Genomic DNA, 14,808 nt, shown 5'->3' with positions numbered 1-14,808 from the left:
AAGAATCACTTCCTCCTGGAAACTCTTCCTGGAGTTCATGGGATTGTGTAAAAATATACAGTGAGTTTTCTCTTGCATGGAAGTGGAGCCATTGACGTTTGAGTCGCCTTTCTCTCTCAAGCATCTCGTTGCAAAGGTTAAATCTTGTGGCAAAGCCAAGAATCCAACTCTTGCAAAGCAAGTCCATGGCTGCATTCTCCAATCACAGCATGCAGCAAACCAGCGTCTCGGCAATCTGCTCGTACAAATGTATTGCCAGTGTGGGTGCACCGATGAAGCGTACGATGTCTACAAACAACTCCACCATCCCAGCGCCCACTCCCTCAATTTCATTCTTAATTTACACAGCAAGCGTAGGAACGTTGAGAAACTCAAAGTTCTTTTTGATCAAGCAGCCGCGAGGGATGTTGTATCCTGGAACATACTCATTGCAGCATATGCCCAAGCCGGGCACATGCTTGAAGCAAAAGCTACGTTTGATAGCATGGAGGATCGTAGCGTTGTGTCGTGGAATTCAATGATCAGTGGGTATGCAAAGAAAGGAATGACTCGGGAAGCATGGATCATGTTTGATCGCATGCCGGAGTGGAGCGTCGTTTCCTGGACTGCCATGCTAGACGCATTTGCCGGGGCACGGGACCTAGCTAGCGCTAGAGCCATTTTTGATTCGATGCTCGAGAGGAACTTGGTGTCCTGGAGCTGCATTCTCAGCGCTTACATTGCAAATGGAGATTGTGATACTGCTAAGCTTCTTTTTGATTCTATGCCTGAGCACGACCAAGCTTCTTGGAACACTGTAATTTCAGCATATGCCCTGAAGGGGCAAATGTGTATAGCCAAGAACTTGTTTGATGCAGCGCCTTTTCGAGGCACAGCCGCTTGGAACTCGATGATCGCTGGGCACGGACAAAGAGGTGAGATTGAGGAGGCTGAGTTATTCTTTCGATCGACTCCTGATCCCGACATCATCACCTGGACGAGTCTCATATCGGCATATATCTCGAAAGGGCATCTCAAAAACGCCATGATCGCCTTCAAAAATATGCCTCTGAGGAACGTTGTAGTGTTTACGGCAATGCTACAGGGATTTTCAGACAGTGGAAAGATGGTAGAGTTTGCAAGTGTTTTCAGCATGCTACCTGAGGTGGACATGGTGGCGTGCAACATGGGCATCGTAGCGTATGCTCAAAACGGGCATCTCGACGCTGCCAAAGAGATGTTCGATAGGATGGAGGAGCGCGACTCAATCTCCTGGAATGCGCTCCTCCACGCGTTCGTGCAGAACCGGCGAGCGGAGGAAGCCAAGATGGCCTTTGATCGGATGCCAGAGCGCGACGTTTTCTCGTGGAATTCGTGGCTGCTGCTGCTGCTGGTAACCGGGGACGCGATCTCTGCAAGGCAAGCGTTTGATTCAATGCCGGTGTGGGATCTGGCATCGTGGAGCCTGATGCTCCAGTTCTTCGGCCAAGAGGGCGATTTGCAATCGGCGATGGAGCTCTTTTGCTCGATGCCCGAGCGGGACGCGGTCTCGTGGGGATGCTTGGCCGCGGCATTTGCTCGCAATGGTCACCTCGAGCGAGCCAAGCTCACGTTCCACTCCATGCCCGAGCACGACTTGGCCTCGGTGAACGCCATGATCTCCACGTACGCCCAGTGCGGGCGAGGACGAGAAGCTCTCGAGATCTTCGCGACCAAGTTGCTCCTCGAAGGCCGAGCACCCGACGAGATCTCCTTCCTCAACTCTCTCGTTTCTTGCAGCCACCGCGGCCTCCTCCGAGAGGCTCTCGCCCTCTTCGTCTCGATGCTGAGCGATCACAACTTAACTCCGTGGTGCCACCACTACTGCTGCATTGTCGATCTCTTGGGACGATCCGGGCGCCTGGCACAGGCCCGGGAGCTCGCCGCCGCCGCGAGTAGCAAATGGAGCTCGTCCAGCGACATCGTCCCCTATAATACACTACTCGGAACTTCATTCATGCATGGCGACGTCAAAGGTGGCGAGCAAGCAGCAAATCTCGTGTTATCCTCGAACCCAAGCATTGCATCGCCCAGAATAACGCTTGCCAACTTGTACGTAGTAGGATCTTTATAAAAATATATTGCAAGCTCTAATTTTACCGACGATTCGAAGGATATAAACGACTCCTCGAGCTCTAAACTCAGCACGCAACAATGGCTTCTCTTCTAGCTTTGCTTTCTTTCTTCTTGATTGGCTCCATCGTCGTCCAGGCTGCAGTGTATCCTTACGTGATTCCCAACGCGGTCTTTGGCTTCACGGACTCTCTCTCGGACACGGGCAATCTCAAGCTCGCCTTGCCTGGCGCTGTTGATGCCGACTATCCACCTTATGGCATGACCATCGGCGAGGTCACTGGCCGCTTCTCCGACGGCTACCTCATCATCGACTTCTTGAACACGCGCTTCACGGGCGTGATGGAGAAGCCGAGCCTGGCCAGGGACCCCAGCGACACGACCTATGCCAGCCTCGGCTTTGGTTCTGCTGGAGCCACCGTTCTCCCCCAGCCGTATCCCAACATGAATCCTGATATCCTTCCAGCTCAAGTCGCGCAGTTCCTCGGCTACCAGCAGCAGGTCGTCAGCTCCAACGCCACCGCCGCCCGCCTCTTCAGCAACGCGCTCTACTACATCGAGATCGGTGGCAACGACATCAACTTCGCTCTCGTCCCTGGGAACCTGTCGTACGAAAGCATCGTCCAGAACGTCATCCCCAGAGTCGTCCAGAGCTTGAAGGATTCCATCGCCAACCTCCATGTCAATGGCTCTGCTGTCCACTTCCTCATCTTCAACATGCCTGCTGCTGGCTGCACCCCGATCTATCTCGCCAGGGGCAAGTACTCCGCCAAAGACGAGCTGGGATGCGTCATTGATGCGAACAGCCTTGTCCAGGCCTTCAACGAGAAGATCAGGGAGACCGTGGATGCCCTGCGCTGCGAGTACCCCTCTGCCAACTTCATGTACTTCGACTTCTACGAGGCCAGCGTCGACTTCTTGAGGAACTCGTACGAGCTGGGATTTGTGAACGTCGATAGTGCCTGCTGCGGTGGTGGAGGCGACTACAACTGCAAAGCTGGACTGGTTGGCTGTGGCTGCGATAGAACCGTGACGCCTTGCAGCGATCCCAACAAGTATATGAGCTGGGACGGAATTCACTACACCCAGCATTTCTACGGGGTCATGGCTGACAACATCTTGAGGAGGCAGTACATCGACCCCCCTACTCCACTGCTTCAAAACGTGCCATCAACTTGCTCCACCTACTAATCCCAAGTTCTTATATGCACTGCTTCAAGACGTTCCATCCCCTACTAATCCAACTTTAGATATTTCCTGTTCATAGAATTTCATAGAATTTCAATTGATAACAAAAACAAGCGCATTTGCACAGAACCTGGAAATCCTGTGTGTCCAACCGAATGAATTCAATTGCCCGCTCTACAAGACAAATTTTGAAAGATCCATCTTGTTGAGAAGGTCCCCAACGGACTTCCTCACTTTCTGCATGCTTCACAGTTAGTATGGAGAGCAGCCGTATGGACGCATTTACCTCCTTGTCAATTATCAGTTTCTCTCCCGCCCTCTCTGGTGCACTGAAACTAATGTCCTCCACAACTCTCTCAATCACCTGCTTCAACAACAGAACGGTATTGCATGCTAAAAAAACAAGGCAAAGTTGTACCGTGTGCAATCTCCTCGCGCCTATGTTATCCAGAGATCTGTTCACCTTCATGAAGTGAGAAGAGGCAAGGTTAGGAAGTGAAAGACGGAATAGCATAATCTACCTCTGCAGCAACATTTGCAAGTTCTCTGACCGCATCCTCGGTAAATATCAGCTCAACGCCTTCGGTTTCAAGTAGCAATTGTTGTTGCTTCAACATGTTTATCTCTGGTTCTGTTAAAATTCGATACAAGTCCTGCATCAAAGGATTGAAGCAAAAAACGAATCTAATTACGGCAGTACCTCGCGTTGAAGGGCCTTCAGTTCAACACGAATAGGCAGCCTTCCTTGCAATTCCGCAAGCATGTCACTTGGTTTACAGGAGTGAAATGCACCGCTGCAAATAAACAGGATATGATCCGTATTCACATTGCCGTACTTCGTGTTCACAACACTGCAGTAAGACTAATTACAAAACAAGAACCAAAACCGGTGGGAAAGAAAGTTCGTACCTTCCTTCAATGATTGGTAGCAAATCCCTTTGGACGCCCTCGGCACTTGCATCAGCACCGCGCCTTGTCTCGCTCGTGGTGACTATTTTGTCAATTTCGTCAATGAAAACAATACCATCTGACTCCGTAAGCTGTGAAGCCACTCTTTACAACAAGCAAGATTCTAATGATCATTTTCTACCTGGATTGCGTCCTTCACAATTTGGTCCGATTGTAAGTACTTTTCCATTTCGATTTCTGTCAAGAGCGGCCTTGCTTCCCCAACCGTGATTTCACGTCGCTCCACTTTGGGGGACTTCAACACCTGCTCAATGTCCATCTTAGTACGAACATATATTTCCCATGAGCAGAGATGATACCTTGTAAATCAGATCGTTAACAGGCAAGCCGTTTCCCATCACATCAACAGGAAGACGAACTCGTCCTTCCGGCACATCCAGCTGAATTTTCCGGTTGTCGATTGCTCCTTCCCTGTACAGTTTCCTGAACATGTCCATGGACGTTAAGCTTTTCTCACTAATCTCCTCCTGCGACAGCAAAACAAACAATAATAATAATAATAATGTTATCAAGCTCAAGAAAAGACGCCGTTTTACCTGCTGAACTCCAACCAAAACATCCAGAATTCGATCCTCAACGCTCTTCTCCACCTCTTTAGAAATCTTGGTGCGGATCTAGTATAAGTAGTCGTTAGCAATATGCTAAGAGGAAAGTTAATTATACCCTTTGCCGCTGCAGGACAATTGCATTATCGACCAAATCTCTGATAATTTGATCTACATCTCGCCCATGAAATCCAACTTCAGTAAACTTTGTGGCTTCGACCTTCAAAAGAGGAAAAGAACAGGAAAAAGGAAAAAACTAATCTCAAACTTCATACGAAATTCAAATATCACCTTGACAAATGGAGCGTAAGAGATCTTCGCAAGCCTTCGAGCAATTTCTGTCTTGCCACAGCCTGTTGGACCAATCATAAGGATATTCTTGGGCACAATTTCATCTCTCAACTCAACTGGGATGCGATGCCGGCGCCATCTATTTCCTGCAAAAAGCGATCACCAAAACAAATAGTCAGCCAACGCACCGACTCTCAAGAAAAACACGTAGAAACAATCCCAATCAGATGAGCGCGCAAAATCACAACAAAGCACGAACAAGAATTTCTCTGTGATTCCCTCTAGGAAGAAGACACATGAGATGCACGTATTACCACAGTCACCTACACCACGCTCTGGAAAAGCGCATACGAAATGCCACAGCGACTGCCCGTTTTGCTGCCGTTTGCCCGACTATGTATCGATCCAAAACCTCCACCACTTTCGCAGGAGTAAGAGCTCCTGCCGCTAGAAGCTCGTCTGCAGGGATCGCCAGGATCAAGAGAAACGAAGAGCAGTGACTTTAATCGAACCAGGCATCGCGTCGGATGGTTGAGACGATGAAGTCGACGGTGCTGCCGGATCCATTCTCGGTCCATGCGTCTGGCAGAAGCTGTGGCATCGAAAAAATCACAAGAATCAGCGCAATCTTTCGGAGACACAAGAATGCGAGGAAGTCGAGATAACAAAGAATGTGGCATCTCTACGATGCCTGGTGAAGGAAACTTACGCAGCGCGCGATTCCCATTTCCATTCCTTCCTCCCGGAAGAGAATGCTCGCGCTCTATCCGCCAATCCAATCGCGCTCGCGAGCTTAGAGAGGCGAAGGCGAAACAAGACGCCGATGCCGCTCATTCCCTGCCCTGAGCTCTGCTACACTTGGAGCCCATTGTAACCCCTAACCCTAAATAGAGGCGCTCTTCGCCATCTCCTTGTACGGAAGAACCTACTCTGTACGGTTATTCTTCCAAAACGTAAGTTCTTTTCCAATGCTCTGGATTTTTCTCCTTCCCTAAAAGCTTGCTGATGTAAAAGATCTTTTTCTTCTCGTTAAATGAATCGCAAGCGATGGGTCACAGGATCATAGACTATATTCTTGGTTTGTGATATTTTGCAGCTCTAGCAGAAACTTCTCACAATCTCATCAAAGATTCGCAAGCCTCATAGAGGAGAGATTTTTGAGCTTGGGCATAAGGCAAGAGTGTCCACCACCGGCCTCCAGAATGGCAAATGCGGGGATTTACGCAACACTCAGGAAGTCTTCGATTCCATCCCAGAAAAAACCATGCTTGCTTGCTTGTCGGAGACGGAGAGCATCGTGCGGTCGTTTGCCGGGGACGAGAACCGATTCCAGCTGCGCTTCCGGAGGTCTCTGCTCAAGATGGGCGAGCTGAGGATCAAGACGTCGGCCAACGGGGAGATTTGGAGGAACTGTAGGTGCGTGAACCCCAGAAGCACCATCATTGTCACCACCACGAATGGCGATGATGCCGCTGCCTCCACCATCTAGGCAAATGGTGTGATCCCCCAATAACCTGATTCTCTTTGGCTTGCTTCTGATTGACTTCTTCTTTTAGAGAGAATCGCCACTTTTCTTTAAAAATGTGTTAGCAGACCTGAGTCATCATGCTTAAACCGTCATAACAACTTCCTATGTGAAACAGCCATTTTTCACTTCAATGGAGAGCTACATACCTCGTACAGTAGGCTAAAATATTATGTGGCAAAAACAAAGTGATAAAATGGCCTTTATATCATTGAGCACGGTTATGATTTGTGATTATGCCAGGAAAGAGTTGCTAGACATAAAACATGTTTTGGAATTTTAACAAAGGAATTTAGTTAAAGATGGTTGGATAGACAAGATAAGTTAGCAAATTGGAAAAGAAAAATTTATAACTTATACCCAAAAGTACTTTAGCATGGATAATAATGGGTATATGAAAGCCATAAGTAACAACATTAATCTTGATGTGTGGGAATATAAGATAAGCATAGCCAATTTAAGTATGAAAGCAAGAATTATAAAATTACCCCTTTAGTATATAGAACAATAAATGAAAGAAATATATAGATCCAAGAATTAATAAAAGGGATAAAACCTAAAAATAAAAATTGAGGAGTGAGCTTAAATGTTTGCTATTTGCAAACATGGTACTGTGAAGAGTCTAAGGTATGAAAGTGTCTATAATAGAGTAAATGGTAAATAAAAAACTTGTGATTAGAAAGGCTTTAATACTTAAAAAGTTAAATATGAACATGTGAAATCAAAGTAGCACAGTAGAAGTGTAATTTCCCATGAAACAAGGCTATTAAAATTGGGGGAGTAATTCTTACATTTTCAAAGGATAATTTTGAATGAAAGTTTATATTTAAAGATTTACATATGTATGTATAAAACTATATTACATGGTTGAATGACTTTTTAAGTGGGATTGACAAGTTGAAGGAACTAAGTTAGAGTTGACTGCAGAAGAGAAAACCTATGAGGCTAAGAATTTATACATGATCAAAGGTTAATCACTTAATTTGGAAGCTAGGAGGATGTAACACATAATACGCATAAAAAAGAAGTAATTAACATAGGTATAAATTTGATGCACCAGCATTTATGGTGATGTCTCAAGAGGAGATTACTCGAAGTGTACCTATGCAATAGAGGAGTAACCTTGCATAAGCTTTCGTTTCAATGACATGTCCTACCTAGTTATAGCTTGACTATGTTCAGTTGAATATTTGATACCTGGCACATCCAGCTGAAATTTTAGTTGGCTTCTCAAATAAATATTACTTATGTGATGTACATGCTTCTAATATCTTCTTTGATGTGGCTATCAGACACTTTAGAAAACTTGTCTTGAGTGGCTACCAGCTACTTATGTCTGCAGCATGAGGGATTGAAGGAAGAGCGCTTCAGTAACTCCAAGCTACTGCATCCTCTTTTCTGGCTCCATGACTTCTTCCTCAAAAGATTCACTGCTGCATTGGAAAACCGACATCCCACGAAAGCTTTAATATCTGGCAAAATTGTCTGCACTTGCACGTATATAGCACTTTCAGAAGCTTCCGGAACTTGCTTATGTGTGTCCTTCCAGGCTAGAAGCGTGGAGAGGTTGACAAGTCAATTCAGATCGAGGCAGATCTTGGAATTTTAGCTGTTCAGGTCGGTCTATAAACAACTTGTTTACGTTTTCTTGAATGGAAGCTGCTGCTAAGCTGGGGATTGCAACTTCTACGGCATCTCGTGCTTGGACTGGGGCCACAAGCCTTTTGGAGGCGCCATGGTTGAAGCTCGCTGATCAAGACGACTGGCTGAAAATGAGGACGAGGAATGCTGGAATGACCAACAGCAGTACGAAGTGCTCAAAGCAACGCAGCATCAAAGTACTGTTACGGAGGCCCGGGGCACATGAGCCGGGCAGTGCAGGCTCGGTGATGAGGTGCTGACGCAGCACGAGGACGTGATGGCGCTGAGGATGGGAAAAGGATAGTTGGAGCTTGTAACAACGGCATGTCACGTCCTTGGGGACCTCTTTGAGACAATTTTGAAGCCGTGGGAAAAAACTTGTGTGCTGCGATCAAGCCTGTTGCTCAACAAGCGTCGACCCGCCAGCATCTCAAACTACGCATAGAGCGTTCAAGGCTGCCATGGAAGCAGACTGAACAAGCACGTGAAAATTGATAATTGGCAGTGATTTCTCTAAACACAACTGTCTCTCATTTATTCAATAGGAAATGAGAAAGAAAATTCACACAGCATCTCACGAGGTCTTGCAGCGCCCATCTAGAGGGACATTGTCAGCAGCGTATAAAGAAGCTGAGGATGGGAACTGTAGCCACACCACATGCTTCGTGGTCTTGCCCTATCACTGCACCCTGACCTTGACAAGCTGGTAATGTGTAAATCCGCATAGGCTTTCCATCAAAGCCAATCTTGTAACCTCCAGTTGCTACTGCTAGAGTCTGGCACTGACCACAACTGGAGTACGTACCAGTTGCTACAACACAACCTGGTAAAACATACGTAGTGATGTTAGTGAGCGCTCCCACACCTCCGGTGGCCAATGCAATCACAACCATGATGAATGGGAGCGCACATACACTACCCTTGAATACCCTCATGTTGATTGCTTGCTGGTGATGTTGTTGCTTTGCAGTCCCAAGTTTGGGTCTTTTATAGCTGAATGTCTAGCTTCTTGCATGAAACTCGGCTGAATTGTTAATAGTTGCTTGTGAGCTAATTGTGCACGACCTTTTGAATATATAAGCAAGCATGAAGTTCACACTAACACGATCGGATTAATATATCCTCAATTGGTCATAACAACTGTTGAGAGTTGAACACAGCTGTGAACAGCTTAGTATGAGCTTAAACCAAACTTTATCTAGGCAATTACCTCCTTCCTCGATTGGAGTAAAGCCAAACATGTCCTTTTACGTATCTCAAACAAAATGTATCAACATTAACAGTGGCGAAGTGATGGAACCTGTGAGTGTCTCGCACAACAATTCTCTGTCCCGTGATCTTTGCGATAACGTTGGTGGCGTCAGATCAAACCAGGAGGTTCTTGACGATCAAGAGAGGAGTTCCGGGTGGTGTGTCGATCAACCCAAACGTGATGGTCATTCTCACTGTGTAATCTAATCAGCTGCTCTTTCTCCTCCTCGCCCACGGCATGAAGGACGTCCTTCGTGATTGGAACACATCCAGCTTCTCTCATCCGTCTGCCGGCTGGGATGAACTCGATTGCCAGCGACGAACTCATGGACCTTGTTCTTCCCCTCAATGTCCGGCGTACTTTCTTGAGGCCTCGATCCGTCATGCTCTTCCTCACTCTCATTTGGTCTCCATACCTCCCGGTAGCGACATTCTTCTTCTCGTTGAATGAATTGCAAGCGATGGGTCACGGGATCATAGACTATGTTCTTGGTTCGTCTTGGTCTCGGGGAAAGAAAAGGATCGAGAAGAAGATATTTCGCAGCTCTAGCAAAAAATTCTCGAGATCTCGTCGAAGATTCGCAAGCCTCGTACGCTCGCTCGCTGCGCCATTGCCGAGCTCAAAGATCTCTCCTCCAAGGCAAGTACGTTCACCGCCGGATCAATCAGGCAGGCCTCCAGAGAAATTCCCAGCTGGGCAATCTCCTCCTCCAAATGTATGGAAAATGCGGGGATTTAAGCAGCGCTCAAGAAGTCTTCGATTCCATCCCAGAAAAAACCACGCTCTCTTGGTCCCTGCTCGTCACCGCATATGCCCAGAATGGGCATACCACCGCGGCATTGGGTCTCTACGACTCTATGCAAAGCCACGGCCTTTTTCCAAGCGACTTTACCATCTCGGTGGCCCTCAGTGCCTGTTCCAGCCTCAAGAGCTTCGAGCGAGGAGCGAGGATCCATCGCTGGGCTGACGAGCACGGCTATGGCTCCAACCTTCTCGTCCAGAACGCGCTCGTCAACTTCTACGCAAAGTGCTCCAAGATCCCAGAGGCAATGAAACTGTTTGGCGAGATGAACGAGCGAACGAGTGTCACCTGGAACGCAGTCATCTCGGCTCACGCCCAGAACGATCGCTGGCACGAAGCTCTCGATCTCTATCGCGAGATGCTGGCCGAGGCTGTCGAGCCGAGTAGCGTCACCTTTGCTGTGGCTCTTAGCGCTTGCTCCAGCTTGGGAGCTATGGAGGAAGGCCGGAGAATCCACTCTCGGCTCTCACTGTGTGGATTCCACCGCGCCACCATCGCACAGAATGGGCTCGTAAGTATGTATGCCAAGTGTGGCTGCCTGGACGAAGCTCGAGCTATCTTCAATGGAATCCTGGAGCGAACGGTCGTCTCGTGGTCTGCCATGATCGGAGCTTACGCTCTCCATGGCCGCGGCCAGGAAGCTCTCCTTCTCTTTCATAGGATGAGAAAAGATGGAATAGTGGAGCCGAATGCCATGACTTTCACTGGAGTTTTCAATGCCTGTGGTGTGATCGAGGATCTGGAGCAAGGGAGAGAGATTCACGCTCTCGCCATGGCGAGCGGAGAGCTCAAATCATCCAACGCCATCCTCGAGAACGCGCTGCTCAACATGTACGTGAGGTGTGGCAGCCTGGAAGAAGCTCGCAAAGTCTTCGACGCGATGGATCATCCGGACGCCTTCTCGTGGACGAACATGATCACCGCTTGCACGGAGAACTGCGAGCTTCTCGAGGCGTTGGAACTCTTCCACAGGATGAACTTGGAAGGTATCCCTCCAACCAGTGTCACGCTCGCCAGCGTCCTCAATGCGTGTGCTTGTTCTGGAGCTCTCAAAGTTGGCAAACAAATCCATTCCCGCCTAGATGCCAGCGGCTTCCACTCGAGCGTCCTCGCCCAGACCGCGCTGCTCGACATGTATGCTAAGTGTGGCTCGCTCGAATGCTCCAGCAAAGTCTTCACCGCCATGGAAACCAGGAACTCTGTATCCTGGACTGCGATGATTGCTGCGCTTGCTCAGCACGGCCAGGGCGATGAAGCTCTCGAGCTCTTCAAGGAGATGAACTTGGAAGGCATGGTGGCCGACGCCACCACTTTCATCTGCGTTCTCCGCGCTTGCAGCCATGCCGGGCTCATCAAGGAGAGCCTCGAGTTCTTCCACAGCATGGTGGAGGACTACGCCATCGCTCCAACTGAGACGCACTACTGCCGAGCGCTGGACACGATCGGCCGCGCGGGGCGCCTCCAGGACGCCGAGGAGCTGATCCACAGCATGCCTTTTCACCCCGAGACAGTGACATGGAAGACGCTGCTCAACGCTTGTAGAATCCATAGCCAGGCCGAGCGAGCTACAAAGGTGGCGGAGCTCCTCGCGAAGCTCGCGCCCGAGGATAGCATGGCGTACACGCTGCTGGGAAACGTCTACGCCGCCACCGAGAGATATGGAGACCAAATGAGAGTGAGGAAGAGCATGACGGATCGGGGCCTCAAGAAAGTACCCGGGAAGAGCTTCATCGAGGTGAAGAACAAGGTCCATGAGTTCGTCGCTGGCGATCGAGCTCATCCCAGCCGAGACGAGATCTTGCTAGAGTTGGAGAAGCTCGGCGGAAGGATGAGAGAAGCCGGGTACGTTCCAAACACGAAGGACGTCCTTCATGCCGTGAACGAGGAGGAGAAAGAGCAGCTGATTGGATTGCACAGTGAGAAGCTGGCCATTGCGTTTGGGTTGATCGCCACACCACCTGGAACTCCTCTCTTGATCGTCAAGAACCTCCGGGTTTGCTCGGATTGTCACGCCGCCACCAAAGTTATTGCAAAGATCATGAGGAGGAGGATAGTTGTGCGAGACACTCACAGGTTCCATCACTTTGAGGATGGCCAGTGTTCTTGCAAGGATTACTGGTGATACATTTTGTTTGTCGTCCATGCAATACGTAAAAACAAACATGAAACTACTGGCTTAAGAAAGTGCAGGGAGGTTTTTTTTGCGACGCGTCGAGCACTGCACCAGCCAAGCTCAAAAATGAAGAAAATCAAGGACGTGGACCGAACCTGCGGGGGAAGCCCATCATGTCCACCTTTAGCTGCTAGTTCAGAAGGTCAAGAAGAATGAAGTGGATGAATTCTTGTTATCACTCAATTCTTGTAAATATTATTGCATTCTGTAAAGTAAATCTATTCAATAAGACAATTCTAGCTTAAGCAGCCAACATGTTTATAATAATCTAAGCTCACCAGTTTACAATTATCTTATAAGTTAAAAGTAAACAGTTTGGTTTGTCATAACAGTACTTATTGGGAGACCATAATACGTTTTCATTTTAAAAAAAGTATATAACACTAAATTTTCATTATTTTGAAGATCTAAAAAACATTTTCCAAAATACTCATTATTTGGAGATTCCCATAAGTTATTTTTTCCAGAAAACAATGCAAGTTTACAATTGATTTTGGTATATAGTATATTCATACAATTTGGGGATTGTAAAAATTTACGCCTATATAAATTATGATCAAACACTTGAAGTAGTCAAAGTAATATCACAATTTTGAAAATATTTAAAAACCATATTTATTTTTTCTAAATTTTTTAAGGGTTTCCAAAGAGTTACTATATATATCAAATAAGATAATTATTAGACACAATTCTACATTCACTAAAAAGTTCTTATAATAAATTATTTATTACCTTTCTAATTATTTCATTTATTGATCTTTGGAGACTTAAATTTATTATCCAGTTGAGCTTTTGTAGAACAATATGAAGTACTTCCAATTAAATGTTGAATTCTTATAATAACACCTCCTTTATCAATATCTTTTAAATCAGTATCAATATAATTTTGTAGATAAATATTAAATTCCTGTAGTTGAAGTTTAAGTCTTTAAATGTGATGTAAAATTGTATTAATATTTTCCTCATTAAATAAATTATTCTTACCCCAGTTTATATTTCTTTTACCAAATATATTCTATAATAAATATTTAAAATAAAAAAACAAATTTAAATATGTGAGTGCATTGGCCCTCACAAATACATTAAAAATTAATTTAAAATAAAAATTTAGTTATTTATATATAAAAAATAATTAAATTTCTTAATCATGACATAAATCAATTTATAAAATATAAGCCACTAATTTATAAGAGATTGGTTTATCTTTTTATATAATTATATTATGTTCATCTAAGCCAAGTGCACATAAACTAATTAATTCATGATATAGCCATAATATTATAAACTAATGTTATGATATTTTATTTTTAAATTTTAATATTTTATTTGTGGCTTCAAATTTCAATAAAATGGTAAAATTAAAAAAAAAAGACATTCATATTGTGGTGACTGTATTTGCCGTCTTGAAGTTGAAAGTATACAAGCTTGGGTTTAGATGGCATGACTAATGTTTACTATTCACCCCATTTCTCTGAAAGCCATGGGATTGAATATTTGAATCAATGTTGTTCAATGGTCATCAAGAATATAGCAACCATTTATCAAATGTCATCTACATGCTTCTGTCAACTTTTTACTTATGACAATGATATCAAGGATCTAAGAGAAGAAACAGTACCCAATGATCATCGATGTGTTCCTAGCTTCGATTTTGTCACACAGAATCAGGAACTCAGGGTCTCCATTGCTAATTATTTAAAATTGGAACTTTTACAAAAGCTCTGCATGAAGTAACAGCAACAATCAATGGAAAAACTTGTAGGAATTTGGAATTTCTTTCTTCCTTTCTCCCTTGACTGGAGCAAGTTAATCCAACCAATAGATCGTGCTGCACAAATCAATGTTGTCTCTTGGAGGTCACCAACAGTATGTTACAATATGTGCAAATAGGTGTGTTCAAGCAGTAACCTTGATATTATTGCACTTGAGGAGAGAAGCTTATCAAGCTGTTATGGAAATCTATCCTTCTTTGCAATTTGAAGTTAAATCAGGATGGTATGGGAAGAATTTAAGCAACTTGGCTTCTCTTGTACGGTTTTCAGCGTTGATGAAGATGAAAATACGAATATACTTGAGCGCAAAACTAAGGCTGGGCCAAATGGGAAGAGGAAATGTGAGAAAATTGAAGAAGTATGATTTTTAAAGAGCTTTTCATTTCCGATTCATAATAAAAAATATATAAGCTTTTGAAGTTTAATTTTGTTTTGTTGATACGTTATGTCCTGCAATAACAAGTTCGTTAGTGAAAGTAAGTTATAACTGTGCTACATGCTGAGTCCGGTTGTGTCGTAACAACTGATACCTACACTACTTGTGATCATTCCTGGGACT

At 45.5% G+C, this 14,808-nt stretch overlaps 4 protein-coding genes across 5 annotated transcripts; 3 read left to right on the top strand and 1 right to left on the bottom strand.

Moving 5' to 3' along the window:
• Positions 1-76: 76 nt before the first annotated feature.
• LOC112345002 (pentatricopeptide repeat-containing protein At4g02750-like) lies at positions 77-2,092 on the top strand. Its single transcript, XM_024670782.1, has one exon. It carries the CDS (start codon positions 77-79, stop codon positions 2,090-2,092), a length of 2,016 nt encoding a protein of 671 aa, XP_024526550.1.
• On the top strand, positions 2,077-3,312 carry LOC112344827 (GDSL esterase/lipase LIP-4-like). The gene has a single exon (XM_024670256.1). It carries the CDS (start codon positions 2,173-2,175, stop codon positions 3,280-3,282), a length of 1,110 nt encoding a protein of 369 aa, XP_024526024.1. The 5' UTR covers positions 2,077-2,172; the 3' UTR covers positions 3,283-3,312.
• A 7-nt stretch (positions 3,313-3,319) lies between these two features.
• On the bottom strand, positions 3,320-5,953 carry LOC9652181 (ATP-dependent protease ATPase subunit HslU). 2 transcript variants are annotated; one of them, XM_024670254.1, is made up of 15 exons: positions 5,794-5,953; positions 5,597-5,676; positions 5,436-5,543; positions 5,085-5,230; positions 4,912-5,013; positions 4,785-4,862; positions 4,548-4,715; positions 4,370-4,492; positions 4,189-4,319; positions 3,980-4,130; positions 3,801-3,932; positions 3,698-3,742; positions 3,566-3,643; positions 3,410-3,516; positions 3,320-3,348 (listed from the first exon to the last, which is right to left on the bottom strand). In XM_024670254.1, the coding sequence occupies exons 1-14, from the start codon at positions 5,916-5,918 to the stop codon at positions 3,454-3,456; spliced, it is 1,530 nt and encodes a 509-aa protein (XP_024526022.1). In that variant the 5' UTR covers positions 5,919-5,953; the 3' UTR covers positions 3,320-3,348; positions 3,410-3,453. The 2 variants fall into 2 exon arrangements, with proteins under 2 accessions (XP_024526022.1, XP_024526023.1); XM_024670255.1 differs by having other exon boundaries at positions 4,785-4,850.
• A 3,894-nt stretch (positions 5,954-9,847) lies between these two features.
• Positions 9,848-12,652, top strand: LOC9635288 (pentatricopeptide repeat-containing protein At4g21065). Its single transcript, XM_002966041.2, has one exon. The coding sequence runs from the start codon at positions 9,985-9,987 to the stop codon at positions 12,424-12,426; it is 2,442 nt and encodes an 813-aa protein (XP_002966087.2). The 5' UTR covers positions 9,848-9,984; the 3' UTR covers positions 12,427-12,652.
• Positions 12,653-14,808: the final 2,156 nt, after the last annotated feature.

Source organism: Selaginella moellendorffii, unplaced genomic scaffold (assembly GCF_000143415.4).
Source record: "Selaginella moellendorffii unplaced genomic scaffold, v1.0 SELMOscaffold_6, whole genome shotgun sequence".
NCBI classification, from domain to species: Eukaryota; Viridiplantae; Streptophyta; class Lycopodiopsida; order Selaginellales; family Selaginellaceae; genus Selaginella; species Selaginella moellendorffii.
The sequence above is the reverse complement of the archived record's forward strand: the minus strand, read 5'-3'. Positions and strand labels throughout refer to the sequence as shown.

Bases quoted from the DNA above. Each gene is read 5' to 3' on its own strand.
- LOC9652181 (XM_024670254.1), bottom strand. From the start codon at position 5,918: ATGAGCGGCATCGGCGTCTTGTTTCGCCTTCGCCTCTCTAAGCTCGCG. The intron at 5,014-5,084 runs GTGATATTTGAA...CCTCTTTTGAAG, and splicing joins CTTACGCTCCATTTGTCAAG to GTCGAAGCCACAAAGTTTAC. The intron at 4,131-4,188 runs GTACGAACTTTC...GTCTTACTGCAG, and splicing joins CTACCAATCATTGAAGGAAG to TGTTGTGAACACGAAGTACG.
- LOC112344827 (XM_024670256.1), top strand. From the start codon at position 2,173: ATGGCTTCTCTTCTAGCTTTGCTTTCTTTCTTCTTGATTGGCTCCATC.
- LOC112345002 (XM_024670782.1), top strand. From the start codon at position 77: ATGGAAGTGGAGCCATTGACGTTTGAGTCGCCTTTCTCTCTCAAGCAT.
- LOC9635288 (XM_002966041.2), top strand. From the start codon at position 9,985: ATGTTCTTGGTTCGTCTTGGTCTCGGGGAAAGAAAAGGATCGAGAAGA.